We start from the raw sequence: 24,663 nt of genomic DNA, 5'->3' as shown, positions 1-24,663 counted from the left end.
AAAATATATTTTAAATGATTTATATCCTTGTGTTAGGTTGTTATAGCTTTCAGGGAGCTCTAACGGTAGTTTGTCCAGATCCAAAAAACTGAGGGCAGTATTCCTCAGCTATTACTCTCTCTGCTTCTTCACATGCAGTTTGTGCATCAATGTACAGCCATCAAAGGGTATTCATATGCTTCATATTCCTGCCTTCTCTTAAAATTGTAGTCCAAGAGTCTCACATTGACTTTGTTACACAGCTCCCTTGTCCACTTCACCTCATTGATGATACATAATGTATTATGGGACTCATGTTGCCACCAGCTCCAGGGAATGAGCTGTTTAGAACCTCATCTGTTCGGAATAAATATTATTGTATGGTCTTTGTTCTGAAGACTGATTTGATGCAGACCTCTTTGTTAAACTATCCTGGGCAATCCTCTTCATCTCTGCATAACTTCTGTAGCCTGCATCCATTTGAATACTGTAGTCAAGCCGTGGCTCCCTTCTACAATTTTTACTGGCCCCATACACCTCCCTTATTTACCAAATTGCAAATTCCTTAATGCCTCAAGATGTGCCATATTTATGTTGTGCCACAAATTTCTTTTTTCCACAGTTTGATTCAGTACCACCTCATTATTTATCTGATCTACCTATCTAATCTTTAGTATTCTTCTATAGCATCATGAAAGCTTCAGTTACCTCCTTGTCTGAACTGTTTATGTACATCCACATTTCATTTTGGTAAATTGCATACCTGTACCTTCAGAAAATAACTTCCTAACATTTAAATTTATATTTGATGTTAACAAATTCCTCTTTTTGTAAACGTTTTCTTGCTATTGCTTGTCTGCATTTTATGTCATCTCTACTTTGTCCATCATCAGTTATTTGCTCCCCAAATAACAGAACTCATCTACTGCTGTAATAGTCCCATTTCCTAACCCAACTCCCTCAGTATCACCTGATATAATTCAAGTACGGTCCATTACCATGCTTTACATTTATTGATAGTCTTCAGTGACTTGCACTCAATTGATCACTTCCTGATCTGGAGTCACCTGTTAGACAAAGTGGTGCCAAAAACACCAGACTGGATCCTTTACAGCAAACTTTCTGTGTATGAACACTGTGACAACATCCAGGAACAGATGGAGCATACACTTGTATGGCTGACACTTGAACCTACACAGACCTGTTTGCTGGATCCTGATTGCAGAGCACTGCTCTTCCCTCCACCAAGGGAAAGGCTGCCTTTTCATCTGATCTGAAAACTGCAGAGTGAATGCTTCAGTGGCATGTTGGATCATTTTGGTAAATGGAAATGTCATGTGACTAGTGCCTCCTGTCGGGTAGACCATTCACTGTGTGCAAGTCTTTCGATTTGACATTGCTTCAGCGACTTGCGCGTCGATGGGGATGAAATGATGATGATTAGGACAACACAGCCCCCAGTCGCTGAGCAGAGAAAATCTCCGACCCAGCTGGGAATTGAATCTGGGCTCTTAGGATTGACATTCTGTCACACTGACCACTCAGCTACCGGGGCAGACGGATCATTTTGGTAATACACTGGTATGCAAAACTTGGATGCAAAATTAAATTTTGCATGATGTGTGTCTGCCAAGTAACACAGCTTGATGAAACTTGGACCATGCATGGGAAGAACTGCTACAGTATAGTACATAAGGTAACTGAAAGAAGTACATGGTGAGACGAACGGAAATTACACTATTATTCAAGCACAATAATGACCCTGGAAGCCACAGTATTTTATAATGGTCCCCTGGACATCACAAAAGACAGGTACGCAGTTCTTAATAGGGCGCAGGATTGCCATGGATGGCAGTGCGTGGTCTGCAACATGTTCTCATGCTGGGCAGATGTTTGGTTAGGAGTTGTAGTGGTAGGGCATTCCATCCCTCCACCATTGTTGTTAAGTGCTGGATGCTCATTGGTGCTTATGGACATGCTACAGTACACAGCGCAAACCCCACTTGCTTGATGGGATTTAAGTCAGGAGAATGGGTAGGCCAGTCCATTTTCCAAATATCCTCTCATTGAAAAAGCTCCTCCACCAGTACAGTTCGATGTGGTAATGCACTGTCACGCTTAAAATTGAAGTCAGGACACCCTTGAAAGAGACATTTGTGGAAGGACTACAGTGTCACAATGTCGACTGGTGAATCTACTATGTTCAAAGATTTGGAGGTCATTGCACCCATGCAACATTATGCCTCCCTAATAAGTCTGCAGACTAATCCACTAGACTTTGCTCAGACGTGGTGGCCTGTTGTGCCACAGTTACCGCCACTGCTAGTCAAGGCTCAGCTTTCCAGTGCTATAGGGTGGCTGCTGAGAGCGACAGTTGAGACTTCCATTGTATCACTTATGAAGAATATAACTGCCCGTAGTCCATAACACTTGGACTACCAAAATGGTCATGTTCGTCATCATTCCTCGGTGCATAACTGTTCCATCCTCCTCCCCATTGAGATACATAATGCTCCCAGGAACGTTGCCGAAATTGATCGTGTCAAGAGGCATAATGCTGTATGGGTGTACTGGCCACTACATTTTTGAAGAGGTACACTCATAGATCAATGTTATTGTGACACAGCACTCCTTCACCATATTCATCTTTTCAGGGTTGCATTTGACTCTGACTTCATTTTTAAGGATGTCAGTGTGCAACCACATTGAACTGCATAAGTGGTGGAGCTCTTCTGATGAGAGGCTATTTGACAAATTAAGAACCATGTCCAGGGAACCATCATAAATAGTGGTGACTTCAGTGTAATTATTGCCTTTGAATAATAGTATCATTTCTGTTTGTCGCATTGTGTACATCTCTGTTACTTTCTGTACTATAGTGTAGCAGTTCTTTGTGTGTATGGTCCAAGTTCCATCGGGCTATGTTACTTGGCAGTGACAGACCATGTGGAAATTACTTTTGTCCTTAAGTTTTGCATGCCAGTGTATTACCAAAATGATCCACTGGGATACTGAAGCGTCAGTTCCATAGTCTTCAGACCTGGTGAAAAGATAGCGAGGAATGCTGGCCTGCAATCAAGGATCCGATATGTGGCTTCACTTAGGTTAAAGTGCCAGCTATCTTTAGAGAACCTTGTGGTCTTTCGGGTAGTGAAGGCAAAATGTCACCAAATTATTAGAGGCAACAAAAAGAGACTGTGGCAACATCTCCTGAAATCCATAAGCTGTTCCACTTAAAGTACAGTCGTAGGGGAGACCATCAGGATGGTTTCTGGAAGAGGAGGTAGGTGTCCACTGGCTGCTGTAATAGGGAATGGAAGTCTCCAGCCTAATCCATGAGACTTTGCCCAGATGTGGTGGCCTGTTGTGCCACAGTTACCGCCACTGTTAGTCGAGGTTCAGCTTTCCAATGCTACAGGGTGGCTGCTGAGAGGGACAGTTGAGACTTCAATTGTAGCACTTATGAAGAATATAACTGCCCCTTTCACATGTGGGAGATGGATTCTGCATTATCTGCAGCTTGTGGCATGTTACCTGGCCACAATAAGGTTCATTATAGTATGTTATGGCACCTCATAGTGTGGAGCAAAGAATCTTCCTCACCCTTTTTAACCTCATTTGGGCATCAAGACACTTTCCTGACTAGTGGTGAGAGGCAATTTCAGTTCCACTTTTAAAATCTGGGGAGAACTGCATGTATCCATGTTGTTGTCATAGTGTTTCTCTCACCAGCTGTGTGAGAAAGACTTTGGAGTGGAAGGTCAACTGCCACATTGTGTAGGTTTTAGAATCCTTGCAGCTCCTTAGTCACCTGTAGTGTGGGTTAAGGAGACTTCACTCAACCTTTGATAACCTGTCGTTCCTGGAAGGGTCTATATAACGGGGTTTCCTACACTGTTATCTCTTGACGGGCATATTTTTTGGTAGCAAGAAGGCTCACACTACTACTTGGAGGCATATTATCTTCAGGCAGCTCCATGAATGGGGTTTTTCATGATGGCTTCTCATCTTTATACAGCCCTTCCTCTCACTACGCTATTTTAAATATCGAGTTGGTGAGATCCTCTCTAATCAGTGTCAGCAGGAGAACAGTGTCCCCCAAGATAGTGTTTTAAAAGTGATTGTCTTTGCCATATCACATCAGTTGTTAAAAGTCCAGTCTGGTGTTCCTTGTTTGTTGATGACTTCTCTGTCTTTTGTTCCTCCTTGAGCCTTGCAACAACAACTCATCACTTACAACTTACTGTTTGATGGCTGGAGGAATAAACAGAGCAGAGGGGGTTTAATTTCTCCATTGAGAAGTCTGTGTGTGTTCTTTTACACCTTTGACATTCTGTTTAAAACTTTTCTTAGTTGAGAATGAGGGGCAGTTTCTGGGTGTCATATTTGACTTTAAGTGTACATGGTTGCGACATCTTAGGGACTTGAAAAGACGGCCTCAGATAGTACTCAGTATTTTAAAAAGTCCTAGCCATATTTCATGGGGAGCAGATGAATTTGGCTGCCCTAGTTTTGTGATGTTGGCTTAATTATGGGGTCATGGTGACCCTCTTATTCAAAAATGTTGGATACCATTAGGCCTTTATAACCAGCTCCAAACTGAGCGCTTGCGCTGACGTTACTGAACAGTCACTTCACATCAAACAATGACTCCTCATGATTCGACAGGCTTATAACACACTATACATGCCAAACACAACTGCATACTATATCGCTGCTTGACCACCAATGGAAAGGCGTTTTCATAATTGACAGTGAGTGATGAGGCCCTAAGAGGTTCCTCAAAGCATTGTGTTTTAGAGTTGGGTGTGGCCTGTTTTAAAGTTTTATACTGAGGTTGGAGCAGATCTCTGTCTGGCTACTGCAGAGGCTCAGAATTATTTTAGACTTGATGCATTATAAGAAAGATTGAGTTCCATATTTTATGTTCCAGTCTCTGTTTTTTAACATTATACATGGGCATCACACTTTTACAGTTGCTTACACTGATGGATCCAAAAAAGGGGACACCCGTGGCCATTCCATAGTGTTAAGGGTTCACCTTCCCTGTGAATATACTGTTTTCACTGCATAGTTTCATGTGATACTGAAGCTACTTGAGCATGTGAGATGTCTTCTGGCCAAACAGCTTCTCGTCTGTTCCAATTTCCTTAGTGCTGTACACACATTGAAGCATATGTACCTAGAAGAGAGAACTGTCCAGCTAACACAGGATCAACTGTATTTCCTTCAGTGGTGGGAGAAGCCAGTACCATTTTGCTGGGTACCAAGGTATTTGGAAATTTGGAGAAATGAATGAGCAGACCAAGCCACGGGCCTGCAGGGAACATGACATAACACAATGTGCCATTCTCCTGCAGGCCATTATTTCTCTGGTGTATCAGACACACATGCAGTTGTGGGAGAGGAGTGATTGGCATTGACAAACAATAAGTTGTGGATGGTGAATCCATCTTGATTTTGGCATTGCTCCTGCTGGTCACTCCAGAGGTATGAAGTGGCCTTGATCCACCTCTGAATTGCACATTGACACCTGACATGTGGCTTCCTCCTCCTTTGAGAAGATCTTCGCTTTTCCTCACTCCATGTTCTTACATTAAGTTTATTTCTCTTCCTTTTCAAACTCAAACTCCAGTCCTCCATCACAATTAAATTTTTGTTTCCCTTAATGAACTCAATAATTTCTTTCATCAGATCAAATTTTTCTTTTAACCTTATCTTCATCTGTGGAGTTAGTACGCATGTATATTTGTGCTGGTGTGGTAGGTCTTGGTTTTGTGTCTATCTTGGTTGAAACCACGTGTTTGCTATGCTGTTCTTATTACTTCATACACATTCCTATTTTCTTATTTATTGTTAGACCTACTCCTGCTTATCCCACTTTGATTTTGTGCTGATAACTTTGTTCTCACCTGACTGAAAATCCTATTCTTCCTGCCACCAAACTTCACTAATTCCTATTAAATCTAACTTCACCATATCTACCTTTTTTCACTCATCCGATCTGGTTGTATCATTTAGGGTTGGGAGCCACCCCACTATGACAATGTCCATGTTGGAGGTGGGAGGGGGTGGGCTTTGAGTTTTATTGAACACAAAACCTTGCGTAGTTGTTTACCTAAGTGCCACACATAACGAACGTTTTCGCACAGCCTCTCAAAGTGCTCAACATTTCAAAATGTACTAGCAACAGTCACATTAAGTAGACTGCTCCAGTTTTATGGGAACTGTTTGGTACAGATTAGATCATGGGTACAAAGTTTAAAAGTCTGTTAGACCATCACATTTAAGAGTCACAGATTCTGTCCAGTGTGAGGGATGGAGGCTGACCACAGTCTTCTTCTTTTTCCATGCCTTATCCCATATCTTCACGGGGTCAGCATGTTATTCTGTATTTGATGGTGTTAGTGCCAGTGGGTGTCCGGATGCACTTCCTGTCGTTACCAAAGATATATTTAGTACTAACCCTGTTACTAGCCTCTGTGCATCTGTTTATCAACCAAGGATTTGGAAGGGAAAACATCACCATGCAGTTGTCATTGACAAGAGTTAGCATTAAATATTATTGTAATTTATATCAATTGCAAAAACAATGAAAATTATTAACAAAAGGAAGGAACAGTATTTTGTTAAGGAGTATAGGAGACCTTGGCATGTAGAAATGGGAAAATAAGATCAGTAGGCATCATGTTGAATGAGCAGATATGTAACTTGCATTGTTACTTTAATTAAACAGTGGGTAAAGTAACCATTGCTGTCAAGCAGTCTGTAGTTCTGCACACTTTGAACACACTTGTGTAAATTGCTAAAAGTGGAAAATTATTGGAGAGCTGTCAGAAATGACCAATTAGTGTGCTGTGTTAGTAGAGTCCAACACTGATATTGCAACAATAATGATTTGTTTGTTGAAGAAAATAACAAAAATTTTAAAACCCAATCTTAACGGGATAAATATATATATCAAATGGCCAAATTATGTATTTTACATGTAGGCTGTGAAGCTGCAATTCTCTTCGGCGTGCGATTCTTCGAGAACCAACCAATATTAAAATCTCTATTTCATAGAAATTACTACAATGGCCACCATACATTTCTTGTTAATCCTCCTGCATAATCACTTTAACCTCATTAAGACTGTTACTCTTGATTAGCTCTGCAGAACTTACCAAAATATGTGAAAGATCACAGTTCTTTTTTGAATGGAGTGTATTTATTATGGTTGATAGCTAATCAATTCTCTGTTAGCTGCCTTTGTTCACAATGAGTACTCAAAGCTATAATAAAATGATTTTCTACAACTCTTGACACCATGGAGTGAAAAAAACTTCCTCCTCACTGATCATATGAACTGTTGTAGAGCATCGAACATAGTTGCACATTTTAGAGTCAAACATTTAAAAAAATATATTCTCCTCATTCAAGATTTGGTAAGTTTTATTTTAACTTAACAAACACCTAACATGAGTCATCATCCCTAAAATTAGCTACGAATTACATCACCTATTGTTACTAGCTTAAAACATATCTCTTCATTAGAGAACTGCATTACTTCTGTGATGAAATTAGAACTTTCAAGTTGAATGGATTTAACAAAAATAGAAAAGGTGGGAATTGTAAGTGCAGAGAAGGTAACACATGAGAATTGAATGCTGAAAGAGAAGTCTGAAGAAAAAAGATTAAAACGGTATAAGTATGTGAAGGGAATGTATGAGAAGAGGATACCTAGGAAGATGCACAAGACAGGTCATAGCAGACAAAGGAGAAGACAAGGTGCAAGTAACTAAAAGGAGTGCAAGACGGAACTCCGAAGAGAGGTGACAGACAGGTTGCGGAAAAACCATAGAAGGTGGAGAGGCTTGTGTTCCAAGCAGAATCTGCCAGTGGTAGGAAACTCTACACGATGATGATAAATAAATAAATGTTGTATGGCTCCCAGCCTGATGCATGCCTTTCATTTTCACACTACTTGAATAGCTTGGATGCTACTTTTGCTGATTATTCTACTAGAAGCTTTTTGCTTGGTGTCTTGAGGGAGAGTGGACCCTGTCCCAGATCTTTCCTCAAACTGAATAATTATTAATGGGACATCTACGGATTTTACCTCACCCAGGAGCAAATAAAGAAGAAAGACCTAAAAACTAAATTGTAGTTTTGTATAGTAATTTCACGTTTATTACTGCAGTTATACAGTATGTTTAGACATTTTCTTGCAATAATACTTCTCAGAAAATGGTTACATTTAATCTTTGTGGGCATGGTCCAATGTCTCTGTATGTATATGCTGTTTTGTCATACACTTAGATGACAAAAGTCATGGCATAGTGATATGCATACTTACATATGACAGTAGTATCGTGTATAGAAGATATAAAAGGGCAGTGCATTGGTGGCACTTTCATCTGTACTCAGGTGATTACTGTGAAATGGTTTACTCTGTGATTATGGCCACATGACTGGAATTAACAGACTTTGAATGCGGAATTATAGTTGGAGCTAGACACATGGGACATACCATTTTGGAAATCATTAGGGAGTGCAAAGAATGTCAAATTGCAGGCATTGCTTCTCACCATGGATAATGCCGTGGCCGACAGCCTTCACCTAAGAACTGAGAGCAGTGGCATTTGCATGAAGTTATCAGTGCTAACAGACTAGCAACACTGCTTGAAATAACCATGGAAATCAATGTGGGATGTATGACGAATATATCTGTTACGGCAATGTGACAAATTTGATGTTAATGAGCTGTGGCAGCAGACGACTGATGCGAGTGCATTTGCTAGCAGCAGCTCTCCAAGGCTTGTGACCATATTGATTGGACCCTAGACAACTGGAAAATCATGGCCTGCTCAGGTGAGTTCCGATTTCAGTTGGTAAGAAGCCATGGACCCAAATTGTCAACAAGGCACTAGACCATAACGGTACAGGCTGTGTTTACATGGAAAGGAGTAGGTTCTGTGGTCCAGCTGAACTGATCATTGACTGAAAATGATTATGTTCAGATACTTGGAGACAATTTATTCCCAAACAATGATATAATTTTTATGGATGACAATGTGCCATGTCACTGGGCCACAATTGTTTGCAATTGATATGAAGAATGTTCTGGACAGTCTGAGCAAATGATGTGGCCTCCATATTGCCCAACATGAATCCCATCGAACATTTATGGAACATAATCGAGAACTCAGTTTGTGCACCTGCACCAGTAGCACTTAATTATGGACGGCTATAGAGTCAGCATGGCTCAGTATTTCTACAGGGGACTTCCAATGACTTGTTGAGTCCATGCCATGTTGAGTTGCTGCAGTATGCCAGGCAAAAGGAGGTCTGACATGATATTAGGAGGTATCCCTTGACTTTCTTCACCTCAGTGTACATTAAGCACACTCACTGCTGGTTATAACGTCCAACCCTACATTTGTAAATTTTGAACCATGTGCCCCAGGAAAGGTGACCAAATATGGAGCAGATTTTATAAGAAATAATTCAGTCTGCATAAGAACACCGCTTTAAGTAGGATTAATATGGCCTGTGATTTTTGAAATATTAGAATTTTTATGTCCATTGTATCTAAAATTTCCAGGTTTCTTTGTTCAGTCCAGTTGGACATTTCTTCCTTCATTTCGGAAACATGTTTATCAAGTTTGTCATTGCTACGATTTTTGATCTCTTTCATCATGAGGTCCATGCGATGAAATAAATTGGCAATCAACTTAACAGAACCTGCTCTGTGGCTATGTTATCTGTTTTCTCTACTTTTTGTGTGATGCGGTTCTGTTCTGCCACAATAACAGCTATTTTTTCTACTTTTTGTACCATGGAGTTTTGTTCAACTGCCATGGTGCTCAGAACACTAACAATGGCTTCTAGTTTCTGCAACGGATCAATAATTTTTTTCTTGGGGAATTTTTGCAGTTATGTGTCATCCCACAACTTCTCTCTATGACCACATCAGATTCTGGCCTAGCTTCGGTTCTATTACGCAGATCAATGTTAACATCAAAGAATAAAACAATCTTTCCTATAAATTGTAAATAGTCATAAATATAGTCAACTTTTACATAGATAATGAGATTTGCACTCTGCAGCGGAGTGTGCACTGATATGAAACTTTGTCAGATTAAAACTGTGTGCCGGACCGAGACTTGAACTCAGGACCTTCGCCTTTCACGGGCAAGTGCTCTACCATCTGAGCTACCCAAGCCCGACTCACAACCCATCCTCACAGCTTCGCAGAAGAGCGTCTGTGAAGTTTGGAAAGTAGGAGACGAGGTACTGGCAGAATTGAAGCTGTGAGGACAGGTTGTGAGTCATGCTTGGGTAGCTCAGATGGTAGAGCACTTGCCCACATAAGGCAAAGCTCCTGAGTTCAAGTCTCAGTCCGGCACACAGTTTTAATCTGCCAGAAAGTTTCAACTTTTACATATACTATTAAGTACCCACTGGCTGATCATTAATAAAAAAAACAATCTTGTAATAGTGGTCTCAACTATGGATCCTACCACTAATATGTTCCATTGTTTTTTAAAGGAGAGGACCACCATTTAACTGTGTGTTATTATATTTATCTTTTGCGTCGTACAGATTTCAGCTTTTATGCCAATATCAAGTATAATGCTAAATGTTGTTAGGCCATTATTAAGTCATATTTGTTAAGTCAGTCCAATACAGGTACACAAGGCTAACACATGTCATTAAGATGTAACTGTAACTTTTGACCGTTACATTGATGTTGATTGCCTGCTGTATGGATTTTGGGATACAGGAACCCAAACACCTAACTATAGTCTGGTTTCAAAATGTATTATTCTTTATATATCATACTTCTGACAGTTACTTGATGTTGATTGCCAGCTATAAGGACTTTGGGATGCAGGAATCCAAACACGTAATTATGCAAGGTTCGCATTAGAGCTTCTGCAAAATTTGGAAAGTAGGAGACGAGGTACTGGCAGAAGTAAAGTTGTGAGGATGGGGTGTAAGTCGTGCTTGGGTAGCTCAGATGGTAGAGCACCTGCACGCGAAAGGCAAAGGTCTCGAGTTCAAGTCTCGGCCCGGCACACAGTTTTAATCTGCCAGGATGTTTCACGTAATTATATACGGTTTCAATGCTACAAAGGAGGAAGTCAGACCAAACTAATTGAGGCCATGGTAAAGGCTTTTCTATACAAAGACTGTGGGTAAGTGTGTCTTGGCTGATGTCATCTGCACTGTCATGATACAGTTGTTCATAAATGCATAAAAAGCGAGTCTAAGGAAACATATCAAGTTCACTACATTCGTTACTTGACATCATTGTTTATGGGAAGACACTTACAATCCATTTTGCTCCAAATAACAATATACCTCAGAGAAATATCTTAGAATTTTACCTTTGTATTTTTACAAGATGTCCCCAGAGTCAAAAGTCCTGTTTGTCAATAATTATTTGTGAACATTTTTGCTACTATCTGCTTGTCTTCAAGCCTCACTATTACCTGGGCACCACAAGGTACCACAAACTTCGAATGATTTTGTGGGATTCTTGGGCCACATTTATAAGACAATATTTATTTTACCACTGTGCCCATTTGATCCTAAAGCAGCAATTGTGAAGGCGTGAGACATTATGGTATTTGAATAGTAGGAACTGTAACAGTTGCAGTTCTATGCTAGATTCAACCAGATCTGACTTCTGTATGTGCATCAGCCTGATTTTCATTGTTATTGTCATTGTTGTTGCTGTTGTAGTCTTCTGTCCAAAGACTGGTTTGATGCAGCTCTCCACACTACTCTGTTCCATGCAAGCCTCTTCACCTCCGGGCGCTGATGACCTCGATGTTGAGCGCCCATAAACCCCAACACACACGCACACACACTCTTCACCTCCCAATAACTACTGCAACCTACGTTTGATTGTAGGTCTCATTACTTGCTATTGTGCTAACATTTTCTTTTTGGTGACCGGCAGTTGTTTCAGATGATCAACTGATGTACAACGGTGATTGCAGAAACAGAAGGTGTGAGTTTCAAATTAACTTCTGATATTACTGTTGTCCCTATAGCTCTGTGTTTCTCACTCACGATAATGTTCAATGTTGATCAGTCCTAATCACTGTCATTAGGTTTTTTCACTATTACTCTTCACTGATGACATCTTGTCGTGAGATACACACTCTGTCATCGCACTGAATATTGTTGAACTCAACAAATGCTTCAATTAATTGCACTCCAGCTACCCACTACTATTGAAAATTAAATTGTGTTCCATTTTGTGTCACATACATGTCTTGTCAATCCAAAGGGCTTTGAGGCTGAATTGATAAAACAGAGAGAAACATTAAGGTAGTGGCTTTAATGTTTCAAGTGTTCTGCAACCCCCCCCCCCCCTTCCCCCCCGTCCCTTTCCACACTCATGTGAGTACAACACACAAAACAAACAGTCATACAGCCTTGTGAAACTGTCAGAAAAGCCCTTCTTTGGTATGATGATCAGCTTGTGCATTAAATTGGTTGTGTTGCCACAATGTTGACCCTTCATGTGAATTTCTGCACTGTGTTGTGGTAGGTTCATATTGATAACACCAAGTGTCATCAAGCATGATGGTTTTTGCCAGAAAAGAATTTTTTTTTTTTTAAATCAAAGTATGCGGGATGAATTTGCACATGCTTCTCTGTTCTTCAAAACATTCTGAAGAATCTATTGAACACTTGATTTAGAGATATTGTCCTGCTGTGATTTCTGAAGCAACAGCATTGAAACACTACATTTGCACATCCATTGTTTAAAACTGCCTGCTCATTACTAACTGGTTGAATGCCCACCTGTATTCATGTTCTAAACAGCAGCTTGACTGGAGTGTGTAGTCATCTCAGTTGGATACACAGATTGAATGAGGGAAGACAAATGACATGGAGAGACAGCAGGAGGTTACAACATGTACAAACAAAAGTACTGGCTTGTGTCACACAGGAGGGTAGAGAGGGGAAGGGGGCACTAGAAGGATAAGCAGTTGAGTAAAGTTTGTTGCAAAATTACAGGACATTAAACTCTGTTTTATTCTCTGAAAAAAGTAATTAATGTGTAGGGGCACTGAGAAGCATTAACCTGCTTGCACATGGAAAAAGATGTGGGCACAAGGTAGAGAACTGGGATGGAAACCAAGACATTTAAAGGACAAGAATGAACAGAAAATGAGGGTAGTTGACATACTTGGCCTTAGAATGTGTTTCTTTCAAGTTTTTTTACAGTATATACCAGTTTCCCATTTCCCATTAGCCTCGTGACAGATTGTTGCATTTTAGATGTAACCTGTTGTTAATACTATGTATGTGAGCAGTAGTTTTATCGTTTTGTATTGTGATGCACTGCTGAGTAGTGTCAGTTACCTACATACTGTTTAGATTAGACTGTTTCAATGCTGCCCCATAGAGTGTGGGCACTGCCAGATGCCCTTAGCCCAGAGTGAAGTTTGTAACACTTGTAGAATATTTTTATATATTAAACTCCTTTACCCAAATTTTCTGGTTTGGACAAGGATGAACTGGCTATTAAATGACCCAAAACAAGCAAACAGGCCCAACCACATAAGAAAGTTGTCAGTGAACAATTTGTCATTAGTATGCATATCATAGATTATTCTGTATTGTTGGCATAATTTAATATTTCTAACAATTTTTGGGAAAAAATTTAGGGTGATGATAGCAACAAACATTACTTAAGTTTTGCAGCTTCTATTTGCTTGATAATTGGTGCTTTTATAAATGTCTCATTGATTACAGATATAACCTGGAACTGAAAATTATACCAGGTTCAATCAAAACTGCACTGGAAAAACTATTAGCTGAAAAGCCGGCCTTAAGAGCAGGACTTATGGGAACTCGACGAACTGATCCTTATTCAGAAAAATTGAATACGTTTCAGGTGTTTATATCTTTAATAATTTGTCTTCTTCTTATCACAAATGTTTACTTAACTAACAAAACATAGGTTTTAGTACTTTCCTAACAGAAAAATATTATTGCAGCTATGACACCTTTTTTTGTGGAATAACAGAACACTTATATCAACCATGTAGAACATCCAAGCTGGGCAAAACACTGACATCAAGTGCAGGGGAAAATCCAGAGGTGGTTTCTTACATAGTGCTATTGTTTTTTCTCATGGGCCTCACGTTCACAGATAAAGTGCTCCTTTGAAAAGAAATATTATCAAAGGAAAAACTCACTAAAAAAGTAAAAAGTTTCATTCACAAATATGCATACAACTCATTGAGCAAACTATTTTCACATTTGTTTTGACAAATCAAGATGCACCAGCCTTTGTTATTTTTGTGGAGAAAAAAGATGTTCATATCAGCTGCTACTCTCATTTGGGTGTTATTTAGTTTTAACTTACTTGACTCCTCCTACCAAGGGAGGTGGTGTAGTGCTTAAGGCACTGTAGTCACATACAGTGGGGTAGGAATCACATTTATTTAGTGAGTTATGTTATCATAGGATGCATTTGTTGCATTGTTGCAACATGCATTAAGAGGTAAACTTAGAAAAATGTCTTCAAACTTTTTCTACATGCCACTGAATTTTGATAGCTTACCATGCATATTATACAATGCTGATTTGCCTGATCACTTTTTACAAAATTGTACAACATGGCACAGCAGATAAGATATTGGACTTGGAGTCTGTGGGAGGGAGGTTTGAAATTATCATTCAGCTAGCCAGATTTGTATTTTCCATAGCTTCCTTAAATCAGTTAAGTGAATACCAGAATGATTCCTTTCAAATAGAACACTGCTTTTTCCTTACACTCTTCTCTTGACTGAGTGTCTCCTCCATCTCTGCTGACACCATCATCAGTGGGACACTAAACCCTAATCTTCCATAATGAACTGTACAGACTCTCAATTTTGGAAAAAGCTGTACTTATTTCCATAGATGAGGAGCCTTCAGTCAGGAATCAATCAGTTAAACAGGAAAAAGTCAGTCATATGTGAAATGGGTGTCATCCACAGTACTGCATGGAAAATAATGAGAGAACAGCAGCTATACCCAACTACTTGCAGAAATTGCAAATTTTAAGTGCTGCTAACTTTGCTTTGTGTTGTGGAAATGGTTGCTACAGTATTTTATAGCCAATCCTCACTTTCTTGAATATACGCTTTCGTTGAATGAAGAAACCAAGTGCTTAGTTGTGTAGGAGCCAACAGTGCAGATTTACCTTAATTTCACCACTATATGCTGTGTTTTTGAGAAACATTCTTCCATTGTTGTTGAAAGCTATCCTACTTTTTGTCCAAGGATAGATGTGTTTCCAAAAGATGGACATCTGGATTGCTGTGCATATCTTGCTTGTGAACACCTGAGTTAGCTGTTCCATGGAAAGAGGGTGGAAAGAAATCATTCTGTCCATGCTTGATTTCTTCAGGAGTCACATGAAAAATCTTGTTGATGAGGAGACGCATGTTGCATGTGACATTCAAATCTGAGTTTTTAGAAATTACGACAAAACTGTGTGTTTTTCATGCTTTCATAGAAGCTGGGAAGTGCCACTTTGAGCAGTTTCTGTCAATATAGCACTTTGTGCAAGTTGTTCAGATAAATAAATTTATTAAGGGGACTTGCACGTGAATAACTGTCAAAAAAATTTTTTTTTAATTTTTGCCTTAAACAATACTCTGTGGTTTTCTGAATAAGAAAAAGTTTACTTCTAGGAAAATGGACCACAGAAAGTACCAAAATTAGAGGAATTTGAAAGTGGCTGCATGCACCACAACATTCCCATGGCACACAGTCAGCTCTGTTGAATATAAAGTTTTGCACTCATTTGTTTCATTTTTACAACTTTTTAGTCTCTTAAGTTAGCTAACCTGTGAAAGCTTTGCAGTTGCTTATCTTTTGTTTATACAGAGTTTAGTCATTGTTTGCTATTGTTTTGGCATGAATATTTTGTTTACAGTGAAGTGACTGTGCGCATGAGTTTCTTATTGTATTATTATCGACAAGCCATAAGACAAAATAAAAATGACTTTGAGGGAATGAAAAAAGCATTATGGACTACCTTCTTTCATAAATCGTCCACAGATCACAACCCATGTCATTCACTCTGCCCACCTGGCAGTGATTCATGGTGTGACTACCAGAGGGTTGTTACTCAACCATAAATATTCTTTGCCATTTGCTATAATGGAAGTTATAAGTGAGCTTAGTGACACAAGATTATTAGAGAAATGTTTACATGGTAGAACTCAAAATTCAAATGAAAGTTTCAACAATTGTAGATGGGAACGGATACCAAAAACTGTTCTAGTAGGACTAAATACTTTGAAAATAGGTTTATTGTTACATTCCATCTTGGATTTTCCATTGTTTGAAAATAGGTGTACTAGATGTTGTTCTATGTTTCAATGATGGTGCAGTGTCAAGGCTTAATGTTATGGAACTGATGGGAGCACCTGGTGGACTAAGTATGCATAGACCTCTAATAGCCATTGCTCAAAGGAGACTCTTCGAAGCTGAAACCACCAAAGAAGTAAGAATAAAATGTAGTAGTGTTATAAAGAGAAGGGAGGAAGAACAACAAAGGAAACAAGATGAATATCGATGTGGGATGCATTAGTGCCATGCAAGTTTAACAGTAAAAGCAGGTTTAGTAGAAAAAGCAAGTTTCAACTTTAAATTGAATTTCCCAAAAGCTAAAATTTCATGTTCTGGTACATTTTGGCTAAGAACTATTAAACATAGAGATCTGAAATTTTGTATACTGTCTTAAAACATGCTTAACTAAAAAGTACACTACTCTTGTGACTTATTGAAAATAAAATGCTTTATTGAAAAAGCTCTGAATTCATATCCAAAATTTTTGATAATCACACTTAAAAATTTTTTCTACCACAGTTTATGACAGCACCATCTTTTCAGTAGTTTGCTTTAAATATAATAGAATAAAGAACTGACAGGAAAAAAATAAACCTTCTACTTTGTTTGTATTTTGAGTGATGTGTACCTACGGTGTACATAAATAATTAGCATGGATTATTTCACTTGCAACAAAAAAATACAATTAAAAAAAGTGGTTCATTCATAAAAATGTTCCCAAAAGATGTCTTAAAAGATGGTAAGCATTATATGGGCTTACAAATCTTATTCTTTGAGTTACACTGTTTAGAAAACAGAAATTTTTTTCGAGGTTTCCCCGGGTATTCATGGACCAGTCCCCTGAAAAGAGTACGTAGCTGGATTTTTATCATTGTCATCAAACCAACAATAAAAGTGAATTTTTCTTATTTCTGCTTATAACTTAGTCATTTGCAGACATGTTCTCCCTATTTTAGATTGATACATTTGCCCTTCTTCACCAACCCTGAAAATTTATATTATCATCACTTAAACATCCTGTATAATTCATTGGGTTTTCCACTCGCAAGGGGGCTAAGGAAAAGTATTATAAGAATCTTAATAAAAGAGCATATGAAACCAAATTTGTACATGGTATACCTTTATGGTCGAGATATGAAGGTACATTATAATAGATTCTGAAAGTGACTTCCCCTCACCTGTATACACAATTCAACACAGTGCTCCATATTTGTGAATGTTGCTGCCAGAGTACTGGGCGTGTCTGCCTGGATTTCGCAGCGGAAGTTCTCAGGTGTCTCATCGATGCATGTGGTTTGTTCTTGTACGTGTTACCTTTAAGGTGAACACCGCCCCGCCCCCCCCCTCGCCAGAAGAAAGACAGCATGTTTCAAGTCAGATGGCTTTGAGGGCCATAATTCCTTGGAAATCACTCTGTGAGGGAGAAATGATTACACAAACAACCATTCACACTTTAGACATACGACATCTTATCTCATCTTGCTGGTATCAGCCAAGGGTCAGTTATTCATCACACAGCAGGTTCAAAAATTCCTGATACAATACCTGGTGCACTTCACTGGCAACAGTAGTGGGGGGGAAAATAAAAAAATAAATAAAAAATTAAAAAAAAATGTGCCACTGTCATAGTGTACAGAACATGCCTACTTACTGAATGGAGGGGTTCCTCCATGACTGCTTGCTGGTTGCCACTACTCCATAAACATGTGTTTTGTGAGTTCACGTATCCTGACAAGTGAAGCCACACTTCATCACTGTACCATGTGCACTGTACCACCTTTCAGTGATAAATCACTGATACCAATGGAACTATGTTAGGCATTTATCAGTTTTGGTCTGTATTGGTTCATGAACAACAGTAAACTTGTATGACTGCTTGCTTAGCAGATCTGTGACACATGCTACATGGTAGTCCAGATTCGTGCAATGATCAGTGAAGAGAGATTGTGAGTGATGCCGAAAGTTGTGTCTTCAACTCGGCCACTCTTTCTTTTGATAACTGCCGGTGCTCCCCACTGTGCAAGGTTCCCTTTGGTTCCAGCATCATCATCCAGCTTTGATATTCTAAAAACAGCTGCTGACATGTTTGAAAGGAACCACTTACCCAGTACTGTTTCACAGGAAAGATATGTTCTTCCACAGAATTTCGACACATCGTCAGAATCAAACACCACCTGAAGAAGCAAGTCACTCAGAACACCACAAAAAGTAAATCACTTTACACTGCAACACAAGACCCACACATAAACACACATGTTGCCACATTTCACAGATGCTGCCACATTGATGAGTTATATGAGAACATCTGCCATGAAATCCAATACTCCAGCAGCAAGATTTGCAAACATGCAGTGCCATGTTTAACTGCATATTCAGGTGGGTGAAGTCACTTCTGGCATGACTTGCAATGTACTCTCATCTCTCAACCATAAAGATATGTCATGCACCAATTTAGTGTCATATCCTCTTTTATTAAGATTTTTATTAAATTTTTCACTGGGCCCCTTACAAGTGGGACATCTTGTACAGTGACAATAGGTGAACCCATACCTACAGTTAGAATTTAGAAGTGGCAATGTCATCATTGAATTCTCTCATCATTTCCTGTTGTGTCCCCCTTGGCCTGAGATCCTAGGTAACTAGCCTGTCTAAGCTGTGAAACATCCTGCTAGCTCTAGTTTCTTTTGGTGGATGAAGGATAACTTGCTTTCAGGAGCTATGAGTAATAGTTCCACCAATCACTCTGTATTGGTATAACTGGGATGCCATGTGATAAGTAGCACATTATTTCCAATCTTTTGATGCAGAATAAAGAATGTGTGTGTGAACAAAGTGGGTGCGAACATTTAATTGGCTAAAGGAAGAAAATAACCAGATGTGGAGGTCATGAGGCACATATGAAAATATATAGAATTCTTTGATTATAATAAGAAAGTTTCCTTCTGTTGATTAATGAAACGACTAACAAGATAAATTGATTCCATATTTTAATAGATAAAAGATTTCATATTTTTAATAAGCTGAGGAACATGTAGCACAAATTCTGATAATGAATTAGTATTTCAGACAATAGTCATAATTTAAGGACTCTGGGGATTCAAAACTCCTTTTGTGCAAACCATTATATGAATATCACCCTCATTAATATCTATGTCATCTTATTTTTCTTCTTTATTTCCTTGTCTTCCCACCTGTAAATAAAGACATATCATGCCTTTGTGTAACAAGAGTACTTTACAGATGACAGATAATGATTGGCCTCAAGTAATGCGTGTCTCTCCTCTGCTGGACTGGGATTATCAAGATGTTTGGCTATTTCTCCAAGAAATGTCTGTGTCTTACTGCAGTCTGTATGATGTCGGGTAAGTTTGTAGCATTGTACTTGTGTAGTTTGGTAAACATATAGTTCTAATTTCCCATCTGCAAAAATATATACCATCATTTTTCTTGAGAGAAGAATGAATGTAGCCTGTTTCGCTAAGCATATCCATCTGTTTTACATTATCATATGCTTTATGACATTTGGTATGCACAGTGTTTCATGATTGTAATGATGTTCAATATATGAATGTACTCGTATGTCACTTGGTGAGAAAGGAAGTTATTGTTGATAGAGTCTTTATTTTTCTGGATAGAAAAAAAGGGAGATAGCATGATGCAACTTAACCACACATCTGCAATGTATGTGATACATGATTAACTGAAGGATGTGTTCCACTTTTATACAGAATTTGTTTTACTCAGTGACCTTTTTAAAAATACAAGACATAAGTAATGTGACATTTGATGTGTCCTTGGTCCTTGTATGTGAAACATGAATATAAGATTTCTTCATCAGCCTTGCACTTTGCATGTCAGATATGAATCAGCTCCCTGACGCTGTTGCCATGGCACCCTTCATGAAATAAACAGTGTTATTGATCCCACATAAGAAGTGTACTTTGCTCTGCTGTGAGGTCCTCACTTAAGCTGGATGTCACTTACCATTCTGACCTGTCTGAAGAGAATCAAACCTTTATCTAGCTTTAGTATTAGGAAGTGTATTGCAGCTGACTTTAATACAAGGAGAAAGTGCTGTGATACTTATATTTAAGCAAACCAGGATAGTGCAGTGATACCGTCAGCAGTAAAAATATTATCTTCCTAATTGAGTGATATTTGAGTTATTCTTTGTAGATTTTATTAGTCATCTTTTACTTTTTTTAGACCAGTCAACGGGAATAAGTGTCTTGGTTCCGTGTTTTAAGATTTTATGTTCTTGTAGGAGTATGCTAACTGAGAGAAGTAGCTTTTGATTGTGCAGTTATGTTTGCATTGTGTTGTGTTCTTGTAAGTACATACTGATTTTGTTACCTGTGACAGTTTCCATAGATTTGTGCCCTAGAAAGTGAAACATCGTTGAGAAGAAAATATGAAGTCAGTGCATTGAAAGAATTTTTTTTTCCTTTCAGAAGGTCAGTGTGCTGAACTTTTGGACTAAACTGATCATCTGTTTCATACAATATCCACAAATATAAAAGTTAATGATAAGAGCATAAATATCACATGAGTACTTTTCACAAATAATATGTTGAGAGTAGTGCTCTTTTTTCATGCATAGATATCTTTGCATGGTATGCAGATGATACTTAAAAGTTGAGTTATAAAACTCAACTACAAATGACGCAAGGAGAGAAGGATTGGCAGGCAATTGCAAGCCGGCATAAAGTGCATTACAGTAGAAAAAGTCGCTGATGGTTCGTGGGTTCTTGCACTGTTGCTGCCGCTGCTTCTGCCGCTGTTGCCCAGGCTGGCTGCGGGAGTGTGAAGCACGTTGTTGTGCTATTCTAGCCATTGTGACTTTCTCCCTTGCAGTCACATCATTTGCAGTTTTCACTGATTCTGCTTTCCTGGCAATGTCTGCTCATCCACATTCAGCAGTTTGCATTCTGCATTCATATCGTCGCCTAAGCGGTTCATCACTTTGCCAGTGGACATCTTGTCGAGCCAGCTGTACGGCTGCATTTTATAACTGTACTCAGATCACTGTAGAATACGCTCTAGGTCATCCACAAACTGGGGAGAATGAGACAAATGAATACCTCAACAACACGTTGCTACCCCTTACAAAAGTATCATCAAATCTTTCTAATGGAATTCCTGTAGAACGTTGGAATGTTAGCATGCCCAGTACCAAGAAGAATTTGACATTCATCAATATGACTGCTGCTGCAGGAAACTTTACACTTTCTGGTGCAAGTGATATTATGAATAATTTGACACGTGAGAGAAAGAGCACAAATTATGCAGTCACTACTTCAGACTACCATGTTGGCACATGGAGAAATTATTCACAAGATGAAATGGTTAAAAATGCCTCTGAATATAACAGTAGCCATGTTCTTCCACTGTTTGTGAATCTTTTTGGGTGTGGGTATGAACCTGAAGATCTTTGTAGACATTTTTACCATGCCTATTCGGAGGTAGGACTTGTATTTCCTTGCTTGATTTTTGTTGATATGGGTCCACCATTTGCAGTTCCGGATCCACAAGCAGACAAATATGTGTCTGTTGGAGATCCTCTTCGTGATTTCTTCCTGTCACTGCTGCCAGCATTTACATGTCTGTGCTGTGCAATTTACATTCATATGAGGCGCTTATTCCAATTGAAGCCTCAAAACAAAAATGAACAGAACTCTGTTAATATCAAAAAGCTCAAGCGAAACTCAATTGCTCCTAAAAATTTTTATGAAAGACGGATGATGGAAATGGACATAAAATGGCAGCATAAACCCAAAGTGAGCACTCCACTTGAATGTAGGAGTATTTGCTCTTCAGTAGAGCCTGATAAATTAAAAAAATCTGCTAGTCGGGATGATACTCGGCGTCCAGCTTTTATTAAGGTGCCACCTGCAGATGCTGTCCCAAGAGCTCAGGCTGGACCAGTAGACCATGAGCAGTTTTTATAGACAGTTAAAGTAAGTATTTTGATTCAGACTGTTATTACTTGTTATTTATTGCTACTAGTTGTTTGTTAAATTTGCAGCACTGCTAATGTGAGTAAGACATTGATTCTTGCCACATGTATTACTGCAAAATCATTTCAGCAGAGTAGCCATATGCAGTATGTTTCAAATGTTTCAGTGGCCTTGTAATAAAAAAAAAGTTAAGAGTAGAATACTACTATAGTTTCTCCAATATATGTCCTTCACATGAAGTCATATTGTTTTTTAATTGTATTATGGAAGTCTTCTTTTGATATAATGTTTACTTCTCATGGTTCTTTCAGTTTTCCGGACTGGTCTAGAAATTATATGCTTAAGGATGTACTGTCGACTTTGTTACCCTGTTCTTGTGACGTCCTTTTGTTATTTGAATTATTATTGAGCCTTCAAACAGACACAAGTTAAACATTGTTCAGTTTCTAGATCCAAAACAGTAGTTTTAAACATTACTGTAAATTGGAGAAATAAAATATCTACTCACCAAACAGTGGGATTAGAACACATATATAAAGATCTTGAAATGTGCAAGATTTTGGAGCCAATCGCTCCTTCTCCTGGCAGAAGGGTTGAAGGAGAAAGAAGAAGGGTAAAGGAAAAGGACTGGTGAGGTTAAGGAAATAGGAAGAGCTCGGAATTGCATACAGAAGTCCGGCTCAGGGGTGACTTACCACATGGAATAATAGGGAAAGAGTTATTGTTGAGCTTGAAAATATAATGTAATTGGATAGATAAAAAAATCTAATCACCAAGTGGTGAGCACACACCTGTAAAGCTATTGAAATCTGCAACCTTTTAGAGCCAGTGGCTCCTGGCAGAAGAGTTGAAGGTGAAGGAAGAGGGGTGAAAAGGATGAGTGAGGTTTAGGAAATGGGGGAGAATTCAGAAAAGTCACAAAATATAATGTAACTGGATGGATGAAAAAATCTACTCTCCAAGCCGCAGTGGGAGAACACACATATAAAGGTATTGAAATTTGTAATCTTTCTGAGCCAGTGGTGGCTCCTACTGGGACGAGGACTGAAGGGGAAGGAAGAGAGGTGAATGGGAAGGACTGGTGAGGTTCAGAGTCATTTTCCTTCATCCCTCTTCTTTCCCCTTCAATCCTACTGCCCAAGAAACAAAAGCTTGCAAATTTCAGTACTTTTAGATGTGTGCTGTTCTATCACGGCTTGGTGAGTAGATTTTTGTATCCATCCAATTACATTATATTTTCAAAAATTGATTGATTTGTTGATATATTACTGTAAATGAGCATGGTTTAACTCATGTAAATGTAGCTTGTGAAATACCAAACATGTAACTATTGTTACATGAATTTAGGATAGTGACATTAGTTAATCAGTTATCATATGTCACATGCTTTGTATAGGAGCACTCTAGTAGAAGAATACCTTACCAGAGGAAAAATGCTCTTGCTGGAACACGAAAAAGGTGGATACGTTCCTCTTTCAAAGACTCTGACATATAAGAGGGGAGCCAGTTACCTAAATCCTCATTCTACCTTCTTCACCAAAAATTTTGGCATGCCAACATATTTGCACTCTTTTAACACAGAACATTCTAAATTCTTTAAGCCAGTCTCTCTTCATAGTTAAGTCTTCATACTCAGCATATCACTCTTGTTGCCACTGTCTGTATATGTCTCTTTCGCCCGGTCTCCCTTTTTTCCCATTGGTTTACCATATATCCCACTGCCATTGTCTTCTGTCTTACTTGTAATGTCTCCTTTTGTCTTTCTCTCCCACTGCCCCTATCTCCACCATACCTCGGCAGTTCAAAAATTTGGGAAGGGAGAGGGGGGTGGGTCCAACTTGTTTTTTCCTCTACATCCACATGTTTAAGATTTTGGTCCAAAATGCATCCTTTCCTATAAAATACAAAGTAAAATTTGCTGGTCTGTGAGGGTCCAAACCTCCCAAGCCTGTCTATCTCTGTTCATCAGTGTTTTACATTTCCATTGTCTCTTCTCTCTTTTGCTCCCATTATTTCTGCCTCTCTCCATCTCTTTTTCTCTTTTAGTGCCACTGTCTCTTAGTGCCCATCAGTATCTTCTCCCTCTTTCACTATTATTGTCTTCATTCATCTCTCTCTTTCACTGTCACTTTTGCTCTTCCACCATCACTGTTTTCCCTCTCTTTCTCTCCCCCTGGCATTGTCTCCCCTCTCTTTCTCTCCCCCTGGCATTGTCTCCCCTCTCTTTCTCTCCCACTGCTTCCATCTCCCCAGTCTTCCACCATCGGTGTCTCCCTGCTACTCTCTTTCAGCACATAAAAGTATGAATGTGTTTGCGTACCAAAATTTTTGGTGAAGAAAGTAGAATGAAGAGTGAGGCAGCTGCTTT

The 24,663-nt window shown here is 39.0% G+C and overlaps 1 protein-coding gene across 2 annotated transcripts in view; it reads left to right on the top strand.

Moving 5' to 3' along the window:
- Nucleotides 1-24,663, top strand: part of LOC124607133 (FAD synthase-like) — an 87,089-nt gene that overhangs the window by 28,450 nt on the left and 33,976 nt on the right. Inside the window, exons 3-4 of one of the 2 annotated variants that reach the window (XM_047139340.1) lie at nt 13,744-13,885; nt 19,579-19,700. In XM_047139340.1, coding sequence (XP_046995296.1) covers nt 13,744-13,885; nt 19,579-19,700 — 264 coding nt within the window. Of the gene's footprint in view, nt 1-13,743; nt 13,886-19,578; nt 19,701-20,912; nt 22,296-24,663 lie in introns of those variants that run through there. The other variant, XM_047139341.1, reaches the window with a different exon arrangement.

The sequence above is a fragment of the Schistocerca americana genome, chromosome 3, assembly GCF_021461395.2.
Source record: "Schistocerca americana isolate TAMUIC-IGC-003095 chromosome 3, iqSchAmer2.1, whole genome shotgun sequence".
Lineage (NCBI taxonomy): Eukaryota > Metazoa > Arthropoda > Insecta > Orthoptera > Acrididae > Schistocerca > Schistocerca americana.
Note: the sequence above shows the minus strand (reverse complement) of the source record. Positions and strands in the feature narration are given on the sequence as shown.